At 54.0% G+C, this 11,453-nt stretch overlaps 2 protein-coding genes across 4 annotated transcripts in view; one reads left to right on the top strand and one right to left on the bottom strand.

The window, feature by feature from the left end:
* Window positions 1-5,921: 5,921 nt before the first annotated feature.
* Window positions 5,922-11,453, top strand: part of LOC144251637 (regulatory-associated protein of mTOR-like) — a 34,746-nt gene continuing 29,214 nt past the window's right edge. For both annotated transcript variants that reach the window (XR_013342702.1, XM_077794454.1), the window contains exons 1-2: window positions 5,922-6,024; window positions 7,763-7,890. Coding sequence is in view for 1 of the 2 variants with exons in the window: in XM_077794454.1 (XP_077650580.1) it covers window positions 5,926-6,024; window positions 7,763-7,890 (227 nt within the window). In the remaining variant the exon portion in view is untranslated. The remainder of the gene's footprint in view (window positions 6,025-7,762; window positions 7,891-11,453) is intronic.
* The window catches only part of LOC144251636 (transport and Golgi organization protein 1 homolog), a 72,573-nt gene continuing 70,075 nt past the window's right edge, over window positions 8,956-11,453 (bottom strand). For both annotated transcript variants that reach the window (XM_077794452.1, XM_077794453.1), the window contains 2 exons: window positions 11,206-11,356; window positions 8,956-10,284 (listed from right to left, as the gene is read on the bottom strand). In XM_077794452.1, the coding sequence (XP_077650578.1) occupies window positions 9,965-10,284; window positions 11,206-11,356 (471 nt within the window). In that variant the 3' untranslated portion in view covers window positions 8,956-9,964. The remainder of the gene's footprint in view (window positions 10,285-11,205; window positions 11,357-11,453) is intronic.

Here is an 11,453-nt window from a genome sequence, read left to right as displayed (position 1 = left end):
CCCCTTTCCTGATGCCCTGAAGAATGCGGATGATGCCGATGATGCCACTGGATACAAGAGCTTCGTCTGCGCTGCCATGCAGACGGGCTTCTGAGACTGGAGCGCCCGCTACTTCGCACAGCCTGTCATGAAGGTGCATCCCCAGCGAGGGCGGTTCCAGAGCCTGACCTCCACTCTTTCCCAGTGATCCTGGCAGCCAAATCCCTGTCCTGCCCCTGGCCCCTGGCCCAGGGAGTCCCCTCTGCTGCCCCAGCCTCGCTGCTGGCCTCTGTGACTCCTTTGTGCCACATTGGTGGCCTTTGGAGGTGGTGCCCATTGCTGTCACGGTGGGTGCTTGAGCAGCAAGACAGAACAGCCCCAGGAGCAGGCTGTGCTCCCTCCTGTCCTCCCAGGGAGGAGCAGGCTGCCTTGCCACAGTCCCAGGCCACAGGTGTCACTCCATCCTCATTGGTAAGGCCACACAACTTCCAAGGGCCGTCCGTGCTTGGTGACACTCCACTCTGGGGATGCTGAGACCGCGCTAGCTGGACCAGTACCAGCACGTTCGGGCTTGTTCCTCAGGACCAGCTTTGGAGTCTGATTCAACTCCAGCCATAGCATGGATGTGTCCTGTGTTCACGGTGGCTCTGTGGCTGTTGCTTCAAGCCCCCTTCCCACGCAGGAGGAACAGGGTCTACCAACAGCATGACCTCCAGTGTGATGGTCCCCGTGAGCATAGAGCACATTCCTGGACTTCTCTCCTTCCTTCCTGTGGCCGCCTTGTTCTCTGGGCCCAGCTCCACACTGCTCCCCTCTCACCCCAGCGGACCTGACACAGGCCTAAAACACAGTCTCATGGGACTGGGTTGTGGCTTAGCAGTAGAGAGCTTGCCGAGCACACATGAGGCACTAGTTTCGATCCTCAGCACCACGTATAAAAGAAAACAAATAAATCAAAATAAAAAATATTTTTTAAAAATACAGCCTCACCATTAGCACCTGTGGTAGCAGCAAAGCCCCAGTCCCTGGAGCCCCTTGCTGAGGGAAGCAGGGTACACTATTCCATTTCTAAACGGAGAGTGTAAAATGGCCCGCCCAGTCGTTCCAAAAAGAAGCTCCACAGTCAGCATCGGAAGCCCCCGGCAGCCGTCCCCCTCAACCTGCGGCTGGTTTGCTTAGGTGCTACCTTACGAAAATAATCAGAGACGCAGAAGGTCCCTGTACCACTCAGGAATGGAACTGGGATCCACTTAATGTTCAGTAAGGTTGAATGGCTGAAAAGTACTTAATGTTTGGTGAGCTTTATAAGTAATGGCATAAGGAAATGCTCATGATAAAATTTGGGGGGAAAAAAAGCAGGCTAAAACCTAGCCCTTATTGTGCGTGCGGCACCCGAGTGCGAGCTCCCAGAGGGCCGGTCGGCATGGCCTGGAGGCACTGAGCTGGTTTCTGCCTCGCACATTCCTGCCTTCTGCAGTTTGTACTGAGCATGAAGCTGCCCTGTGTCCAGGGTGGTCCTAGAGAAACCCACCCTGACTGCAAGTGCAGCCTGTGCTGCAGTGACACACGGGCTGGGGCAGTCTGGCTCAGCGCCTTGGCCGTCAGCATGCGTATATGCAGCGGGGAAAGCAAGAGGCAGGACAGGAAGGAGAAAGCAGGCACTGGAACTTACAGAGTGAATATCCACGCAAGTCTTTTTTTTTTTTTTAATATTTATTTATTTATTTTAGTTTTCAGTGGACACAACATCTTTGTTGGTATGTGGTGTTGAGGATCGAACCCGGGCCGCATGCATGCCAGTCGAGCGCGCTACCACTTGAGCCACATCCCCAGCCCTCCACGCAAGTCTTAAGCAAGCAGGGTAGCCAGTTAGACCTGGCGTGGACAGAGAACCGTCCTTAGAGCCATGGTGGCACTGTTCAGAAGCCAGCACGCTCACCTGTAGCAGAGGTTGGCTTCCTGAAACAGGCCTGGGGGGGTGGCGACTTCTGGAAGGTAGCTGAGGACCTGGAGGCCTGCCCTTATTACTGCATGGTGGTGGTGGCTGTGGTGGCCGTGGTGGCCGTGGTGGTGATTTCTGGAAGGCAGTGAGCAGCTCTTCAGGCAGTGCTTGGATGCTGCCTCTTCTCCATCATCAACGTAAGATGAAGGAAGAATGGTCTAGGTGCCCAGAGCATGTTTCTCTTGAACTTGGGATAAACTGACGTTTTCTGAAGGGTTGGCTTTTCTCCTGGGCACCGAGGAGCGGGAGCCGCCCCAGCATGCAGCAGCAGGGCGGGCAGGTTCCCAGCAGTGAGGGCTGTAAAGCGACTGGTCCTGCCAGGAGTGCTTCCCGCAGCAGTGTTGAGCGCTGCTCCCGTGCACCTGAGGCCAGTGTCCACCCTGGGACTATCACTAGCTGCAGGAGTGTCTGAGTCCCCTCCCACGGGAGGTCGGAGGCTTGGACACTGCAGATGAGAGTAGCTGAGGGGCCCCTGCAGGATTCCTGCCCCACTCAGAGGCAGCAGGCAGTAGTTGTGGAATAAGTAAGCCGCTGTTTTCCGCTGACCCTGCCAGGTATGCGAGCACACGCTGTCAGTGGGTGCAGCTTGAAATGACCGCTGTCCAGTCCTGGTTGAGAGCACAGTCACCCTCATTGTCAGTGTGTCCATCACACCTTGGCAACCAAAGTCTTAGGGCTAGGGACCAATGTGGCTTTCCTTCACAGGGATTAGAAACCTTTCTGACTGCACAAGAGTGAGCGGGGCAGTTTTTATCTTGTGATTTTTTACAGGAACATTTTCTACTTTCTCTGAATAGCTGACTGTTAACTAGACAACTGGCTGCTCCTCCTCCTGCCTGTGATTTCCACAGCCCCATCCGAGTCCTCTTCCCAGCCCCTGTCTGTGTGGGGCCTCTCCTGGTTCTCTCAGTTCTGTCCCTGCCCTTCTCTCCTGCAGAGAACATCAAAATGAGCCCCTTCTCTCTGGACCTTGCTATTGAGACAAATTATAAGCAAGTAGAACCTCACTCCTCCCATAGCCAGTGTGTTTCTGGGTCGTCGGCTGCAGAATCTATGTTCACAGGGAGACCTGCCTTCCAGAGCTCTCTGTCCTAGCCCATCTTTAATGTGGAGTCACAGCTGCCTGTCCTCGGGCCACAGGGCCTACAGGGTGTTGGAGGGATGTGCCAGGGAACCTTCTGGACTCACATCTTAGTGTTTTGTAAGAATTCTTACATTAAAAGTTCAAGATAAAGGGAAGATGAGTGAGAAAACTCAAGATGGTTGAGAAAACTCAACCTTGACCTCTGTAAAAGTTTTATATGGAGACTCAGTGTCCGATCTCCCCAGAGAAAACTAAACTAGACTACAGGGCTGGGGCAGGTGTCAGGGAAAGAGCAACACAACTACCGTCTCTGAAACCCTAAAGAAAGACCAGAGGCCCTCCTCTGTGTGGGGCCGGGGGTGTCCTCGCTACATTGTCCCAGTGGTTGGTTACACCCTCCCACGTACGTGAGAAGCTGTGCCACAGGACAGCAGTGGTCTCTGTGAAGACACAGGCAGAACCAGACCATCCTCCACACCCTGTCAGTCAGGGAGGGCCCCGTTCTGTTCCCAGGGTGGAGCGTGAGGCTGCCAGGGCGAGACTGTCCCACCACCTTGGCCCCGAGAGCAGTGCGATGGTCCAGCCTCGGCCTGTGAACGTTGACCTGAGCCTTTGGTCAGTGGTTACTATTCATTAACTGGAGCAACCAAGGAGGTATACAGAGCAGCAGCCCCAAGGCTGGGGCAGGTGGCCATGCAGAGGCACAAGCCAGAGGCAGAGCTCCCCAAGTCGCAGAGGTCAGTTCTGGGCTGGCCACAAAGCTGGGCGCCTAGCCACTGGCTGGCAGGCACCAAATCTACAGCTGTGCTCCAGGGCAGCGCAGGGCGAGGCTTGGCTCTCCACTACCAGGCCTGGGATGCGGGTGGCTGGTCTGACTTCCACGCTCTCTGCTCTGTCCTGCCTTGTCTCCCTGTTTTAAGGAAAGAATTAGCTCTTTGGTCAGGCTGTGTATCAGGACACACATCCAAGGCCTGTGTCCAGGATTCGTCAAGCAGGGATCGGACCTCTGCCTTCTGGGGAGTGCAGTGTCTCCCAGTCCAGTACTCAGGGTGAGCAGGGCACAAGCACACTTTGAACTGGCGCATGGTGCCCCCATGGCTCCTGCTCAGCGAGCTACACACACCTGGGCACAGCAGCCTCCCCTCCAGAATCCCTTCCTCTGCTCCACCAAGACCTCCACGCTGCAGGCTTGGCTGCCCAGGACCTAGGGCTTGCTTCCCTCTGTAGGGCAGATGGACAGACATCAGCACTGTCCTAGAGGACTTCCACATCTCTACTCAGCTGGGTCTCTCAAGTTGCAAACTGGCTGTCCAGGTGTACCTAGACGTGGGGCTCTGGCCTTGCACAAGGTGCCATCAAGCCCACCTGCCCCCACCCCATGCTATGTGGTTGGTACCTTGTCACATGACTTCCACGTGGGGACAGGTATGCCCTCCCTCCAGGGACATCCAGGTCCCAGCAATGTTGTCGCTCTCCTACCTGTGTTCTCCTTTTCCACGGAGGCTATTTGAAGAAAAGAGGACAGTGGCCAGAGGGTGGGGCCCAGGCTGCACGAGGCTATGGTGCCTTGGTTGGAAGCAGGCGGTAGGAGCAGCTGGAAGGCCCAGGGCACAGGAGGATGAGGTGGTGGCACCACAGGACAGCCAGGACCCAGGCTGAGCTGCGTCCTGGGAGAAGTCTCTGGTCCAAAGAGGGTGACTCATGTGCTCTGGGTTCCTTGCTTCTCTCAGCATTCACCAGGTGCCAGTCCCCACAGACCCTCATCCTGGACCTTAGCCTGCCTGGTGCCCAGGCAGCCGACCACACCGGCCAGATTGCATGGACACTTCCTCTTCAGTTTCCCTCCCTTTTGTTATAAGGCGACCACAGCTGGAGAAAGTATGTGGTGCAGAGCACGTTGCCCCACAGCTCCCCTCCGGGGCTGCTTACTGCACGAGAGGACACACTTAGATGTGGCTTGAGATGTGGTTTCCACCAGGGAATAGCTAATATGACTGTCGGTGGAGTGCCTCACAGACGTCTGAATGGCAGCTGCCTCTCTGGACCGGGTTGGAAGACCCTCAGAGGGAAGAGCAAGTGCGGGAGGTCGGACTCCCGTGCAGCGCTGTGCTGCTCCGTTTGGAGGAGGCAGGTTTTGCAGCCCAGGGGCACGTGCACATGTGGCCGCAGTGCAACTCCTGGGGCAGGCGCGCAGCTGGGCAGTCGGGTGCCACACACACGAGGCCCTGGGCCCCCCCCAGCCCCACCCCCCAAAAAACAAACTGCTGGGGACTGTCAGATCTGGGTGGCGGGTTATAAGGGTTTATTTCCACCGTGTTCCTTCGTGTATGCTCAAAACCTTTATAATTACACAGTTAAAGCCGAGTGGGGCTGGGGACGTCGGTCAGCAGTGGGGCACTCACCTGGCATGTGGAAGGCCCTGGATTCCATGCCCGGCACCACACACACAAAATATTTTTGTATTAAGTAGAAACTATGATGCGAGTGTATAACTCCCTGTCCAGTTCCAGACAGAAAAGGACACCCTCATTTCTTTCCTTCCTATTTTTAACCCGGGCCTCTCTGCGTTGCCCAGGCCAGTCTTGAACTTGGTGCTCCCACCTCAGCCTCCCAAGTGGCTGGGCCCCAGTACTCTTCCCTCTCGCAGATGCCTCAGTGTGGAGGGTTCCAGGGCAGGCTGCCACCACCGCAGCAGCCTGAGCTCGTTGCCCTGGGAGCCCCAGCCTGGGTTCAGGAGGAGGTGGGGACCTGCCCAATGGTGGGAGGGGTGGCAGTGCTCCTTGGAGCCGCTGACTGAGTGGCTGCCTGGAGTAGCCCCAGGGACTGACCCCGTGTCCCGCTTGCCTCCCCAGGAGCTGGGATGGTGGTGGACTGGGAGCAAGAAACTGGCCTCCTCATGAGCTCAGGGGATGTGCGGATTGTCCGGATCTGGGACACCGACCGTGAAACGAAGGTGCAGGTAACCATGGTGGGCCCCACAAGCACCTCTGGTCCCTGTGCAGCCCCTTCCCCCAGGCTCTCCGCTCCCCCTGCACAGAACAGACCCCTTGCTCAAATAACCCAGACCCAGATCTCCAGAGCAAGCTCGGTCTGTGCCCGTCTCAGCCTTCCAGGGAAGCAGATGGGCAAGATGGCGCCTGCTGCTGGCGAGAACAGACTCCCAGCCTCGGAGCTGATCACCACCTTGGCTGCACAGTAATCATGCACCTGACCCTGCGCTGCAGCATAATTAAGTCTAAGCTAATCCTGATCATTTTTAAGTATTGTCTTATCTGGCAGATTAGGGAGTATCAGAAATCAGTGGGGTGAAATATTTTAAATTAGAAGATTAACTATTCCTGTGCTTTTCAAAGCTTTTTTTTTTTTTTTGAGAGTGAACCCGGGGCTTCGCAAGTGCTGAGCATGCGCTCTGCCACCAAGCCACAGCCCCACCGCTTAAAGCATCTTTTCTTTTTAGTTTTAATAAAGAAAGGGATCTGCACTGGTTTTGCCTAAGACACCTGTGAGAGGGCCATACAGGCCGCCTGCTAAAATCCAGCTGTGCCCACCGCTTTAGGAGCAGAGGCAAGACCACAGCTACCTCAGGGATGCACCTGAGGGCTCTAGCCCAGGACACCATTCTCTAGAGTCCCTGGAGAGGCACAGGGCAGAGACCTCCCCACCCTCTCCTGTCCTCCCTACCGATGGAGAGACATTGGCCCCTTGGTGGCAAGAAGGCTGCTTGCTCCACATTGCTACAGAACTGAGCCAGGAAGGAGGAGTGACAGGAGCTGGACATGAGGCTGGACCTCACCACTGTTAGGCACTGTGGTGACGCCCGGGAGAGCTGCAGCCTGAGGTCACCTCCTCTCACAATTACTGTGCTCGGAGATCCCATGATGGCACCAAACAACTTTCGTTGTGCTCCTGCTGGGGAGCTTGACAGATGCCCACTCCTCAAGGGCAAAGCATGGAGACCCTAATGCTCAGATCCGTCTCCCTGTGGAGTGTAAGGGCCTCCAGAGCCAGAGTGTCCCTGGCCACCCACCTCCTCCCCCACTCTCAGCTGCCTTCGCCCAGAGCTGTGGTCCTGGTGCCTTCCTGGGTATTTTGTTGCCTCAAGGTGCAGGGAGAAGTGGGGGGGGGCTCTTGCAAAGGCCTGCCCCTCACACAGAGTCCACATGTGCAGATTTCCCGCAGCGTCCCCACTGGGGTTGGAAAGCACGCGTCCCTCCCTGCCCCCACAGGCCCATCTGCTGCCTGCAGCTCCCCCTGCTGGCATTCACCAGTCCTCCTGCTGTGTGCAGCCACCAGGGGAAGCAGGGTCCACGCTTCCGCTGTTCCCTCGACTGATCAGGAGTCCTCAGGGGTAGCTAATAGGAGTTCTCCTTGCCAAAGTGTACTTTGTCTCTCTTCAGGAAAGAGGGAGATGGTGTTGGGAAGTTTAATTGGCCAATAGCCAGGTGGCCCTGGGTGCCTCCAGGATGCTGCCGGAGCTCGGCCTGCCCTGGCCAGTGCGCAGGTGCAGGGCAGGTGTTCAGGCAGATCTGGCTGCACCGAGTCCCATGTGCCCCTGCCCTTCCCTCCCATCTGAGCTCCTCAGCCTGCGATGGCCTCTGGCAGGTGGAGGCAAAGGCCGCAGTCCCCAGGGAGGGAGGTGAGGCCCATGTGGGCTTGGGGTAGCGGTGCCCCATCTCAGCCCTCTCTGTCTGGGCCAGGACATCCCCACGGGCGCCGACAGCTGCGTGACAAGTCTGTCCTGCGACTCCCACCGCTCGCTCATTGTGGCTGGCCTTGGTGACTGTTCCATCCGTGTCTACGACAGGAGGATGGCGCTCAGCGAATGGTAACTCACCCCCACCCCCGTTTTTGCGGCCCCTGCCCCTCCACACAGCAGCAGTCACCTCACTGCCCACCGAGGAGTCCCAGCTGCTCAGTGGGACATGATGCTTTCCCCAGGAGCCCACAGCAGGTTTCCAGCCAGGCATGTTCCACGCAGGCCAGTCCCCGTGGCCGTGGAAGTGGGTGGACGGCCTTGGGCATGCTGGAGGTTGTTCCTGGAGAGAACGGCAGTGGGGGGGTCCTGGAAAGGCCCCACCATCTCAGCCTCCATCTCACATGGGTTGTGGGCCGGGCGTCCCCGTGGTCCTGTTCCTGGTGTCTCTTGTACACCCACTGCTTTCTGGGAAGTAGGCTTGGTGCCAACAGGACAGTCCAGGAGTCACAGCAGTGGCCACCAGAGATGAAATATCCTCATGGCCAGGACAGTGGGACAGGATTGAGATGGGTGTTGACTCAGGCACCCAGGAGACACCAGCTCCTGGGGACAGGAGGAAGCCAGGGCACCACAGGCTCTCATGTTCCCTGGTGGGAGGTCCCTGCCAGAACGGGCAACCTGTCCCCAGAGGCACCACTGTAGGCAGCTGGTAGACTGCTCCCAGGGGTGCAGGTCAACAGCAGGAGTCCACTGGAGCCAGCTGAATCTTGCACTTCAGAGTGGATCTCATGGGACATCCATTGTCTCCAGACCTTTAGTTAAGCCATCTTTGTCCCCTCAAAAACACCCATCTGGGCAGGCAGGCATTGAACTTGGGAGTTGGCTCCACAGAGGGCCAGAGGATCCCAGGAAGCCCCCAGCCCCAGGCAGGGTCCCCCTCAGTACTCACCCAGCAAAAGGCAGCCTTGCTCCCATCAGGCCTGGTGATTGGGAGAGAAGTCAGCGCCTATCTTCACCTCCCCCAATTCCCCGGGCATTGGCTGTGTCAGGCAGCTTCTGTGCCGACCTCGCCCTCAGAATACACCTAAGCTGGGTTCGTGGTGGTCCCTCCTCGCCCCAAGCCCAGCACCCTGTGCCCCTCAGCTGGGAGTGGGGACATAGGCTCTGGCCCTCCAGGTGTTGGCCCTACCAGTTCTGCCCTACCCAGTCCCCCAGCACCCTCCCTCCTCTCTCCCTTCCCTGCACCCGCCTCACAGCAGTGTCCCTTCCTGGCCTTACCCTGCAGCCCCTCCCGCCAGGCCCCTCGGCCCTCCCCAGGTATTTGAGAATGTTGCTATTTACATCTTGCATGGGGTCAGTCTCCCCCCAAGATGGGCAGTGGCTCCCAGGTGTAAGGATGGCTCAGAGAGCTCTCTAGACTGTGGCAGGAGGCAGCAGGAGAGCAGAGGCGTGCTACCACTTCCCAAGCTGCAGGGCAGCAGTGGGCAGCCCACAGGCCCTAGCCGCTGGTCCCCAAGCTCCAGCAGGCAGGGACACAGGGGTCTTGGAAAGCTGGGCTGAGTGGAGAACCCCAAGCAGGCCTGACCCTGCTGCTTCTGAGGCCTAGGGGTGGATTCTGAGAGTGAGTTGACATGCTTCCCCAATGGCACAAAGTCTCATGACGATCCAATGAATCAACAGACACTTGGGAAATATTAATAAACATTTTTTATGAACTATTACAACAAAGAACTTCAGCAAGAAGGAAAATGAAGTTTATGATCTTTGAGTAAACATTTTTAGCGTAACAGTCTCTGCGACCAGATATTGAAAGAGAAAAAAAATCAAGCTTATAAAACACCATTTCTCTGTTATCAACTGGAATACACTAAAAATAGGATAATGGAAATACATGTTCTTAAAGCATTTCCACAGGAAATGTCCATAATTATGACATTCTAAATCATTTAGCAATTGTATATGCTACATTTACTAAAACAAAGGTATTCCTTATTGCACATTTTAAAATTGGAAGGATACTCTAGCTTAAGTGGGGGATATTTAGGGGGAAAATATTTTGGCTCAAAATGTATACTGCACCAAGGCAGCTTCATTCTAAAAACATAAACCATTTAAAATAAACTTTTATATTTTGAAGCCAATAATCCTTTAACTTGATGAATAGTTTATAGTCCATTTTCTGACTAAGTGTCAGAGGTTAACTTTATGGGCCCTGTTTTAAGGCCTGTGAACAGCCCTCACTAATCTGAGAATTAGGTGTATATGGAGGTTCATCTTTAAAGCCTGAAGGCATTAAGTCTTTTGCAGCAGGTGGTGGCCCATAGTCTTGGGGACCATGAGTTGGAAGTGGTAATGGGGCACCAGGAATGAAGTACTCTCTTGGGCCAAATGAGCCTAAAGGTCTAAATGGTGCTGGTGCGGGTCCTGGAAAAAAATCACGAGGGTCAAAAGGCAAATCCCATTTTCCAGGTGGAACACATGGTGCATATTCTCTGAAGCCTATTGGTGGACGCATACCAGGACCTGGAAAATAAAAAGGAAGTCTGGTGAACATCCTGACTTGCCAGATGAGGCAAACTGAGATGGAACAAGTTTAGTTATAGCCTTTGACCAACCAGCCATGAAGCAACATATTAAGGATTTAAACATGGCTCTACCTAGCTCCAGGCTTGTCTTTTTTCTTTCCCTACTATATAATTGCAGAATTATTTCTATCTCACAAGAGCTCCATTTATATTTGGAAGTACTATATTACCATGACAAGATGATAGATTATGAAATAAGAACTTTACTACATCAAAGAAATTTTGATAAAAGGAAATTCCACTATTTATTACTGTATCCATTAAAAATTCATGAAGTATTTCAGCATGGACTTTACACATGCCATCAGAATCAAGGTGCATGCCCTCCTGGAAAAGGCCTTCCACAGCCACCTAATTAAATCAGCAATATTTATTAGGTCACTGTTAAATCCTCCTCTTTAACACTTCCCTCTGACTTTTCTCAAGATAAGGAGGGTTTGACTTTTCTATATTCTATAACCTACTGCTTATGCTTCCATTATGGGCGATTACAAACTTTATGTTATAGGATTTTCATATCTGTGACAAAATTTTAAGTTATGGCATGTGTCTCATCCACCTTTCCATCTATTGCAGTGCATATCAACAGAGTTTCAACAAACATCTGCAGAAGTAATATTTCTGGATTTTCTGTATATAGCCCCTTATCCTTGTCTATGAGAGATAGCTATTGCCTATCTCAGTATAAGATTATATAGTGTCCCATATGTTCCAGAAAACTGGAGGAAAAGTTAAAATGTACTCAGCTTTATTCTTTCATTGTAAAGACCTGAGATAGCAACCAACTGTTTTAGCAAGCAATAGAAATGAAAGATGAATGTGATTTATAAGTCAATCACTACTGTTCAGATCATCATACCAAATGGTGGAGGAATTGGCCGAGGCCCAAAAGGCCCACCGAGCTGAAGTGGTGGTCCATACCGAATGGGAGGTGGTGGAGGCCGTCCCATCAGGGGTGCCATGAAGGGTACCCCTGAGAAAGGAGGGGGCCCTTTCATAGCCATATGAACCTGCAATTTAAGATTTGAAAGCAGTTAAAAGTTTTAAAATTCCTATGTATTAAGACAAAGTATCAACACCGATAAAAGCTAAAACCCAAAACAGGCG

This window comes from Urocitellus parryii, unplaced genomic scaffold, assembly GCF_045843805.1.
Source record: "Urocitellus parryii isolate mUroPar1 unplaced genomic scaffold, mUroPar1.hap1 Scaffold_140, whole genome shotgun sequence".
Taxonomy (NCBI): domain Eukaryota; kingdom Metazoa; phylum Chordata; class Mammalia; order Rodentia; family Sciuridae; genus Urocitellus; species Urocitellus parryii.
The sequence above is the reverse complement of the archived record's forward strand: the minus strand, read 5'-3'. Positions and strand labels throughout refer to the sequence as shown.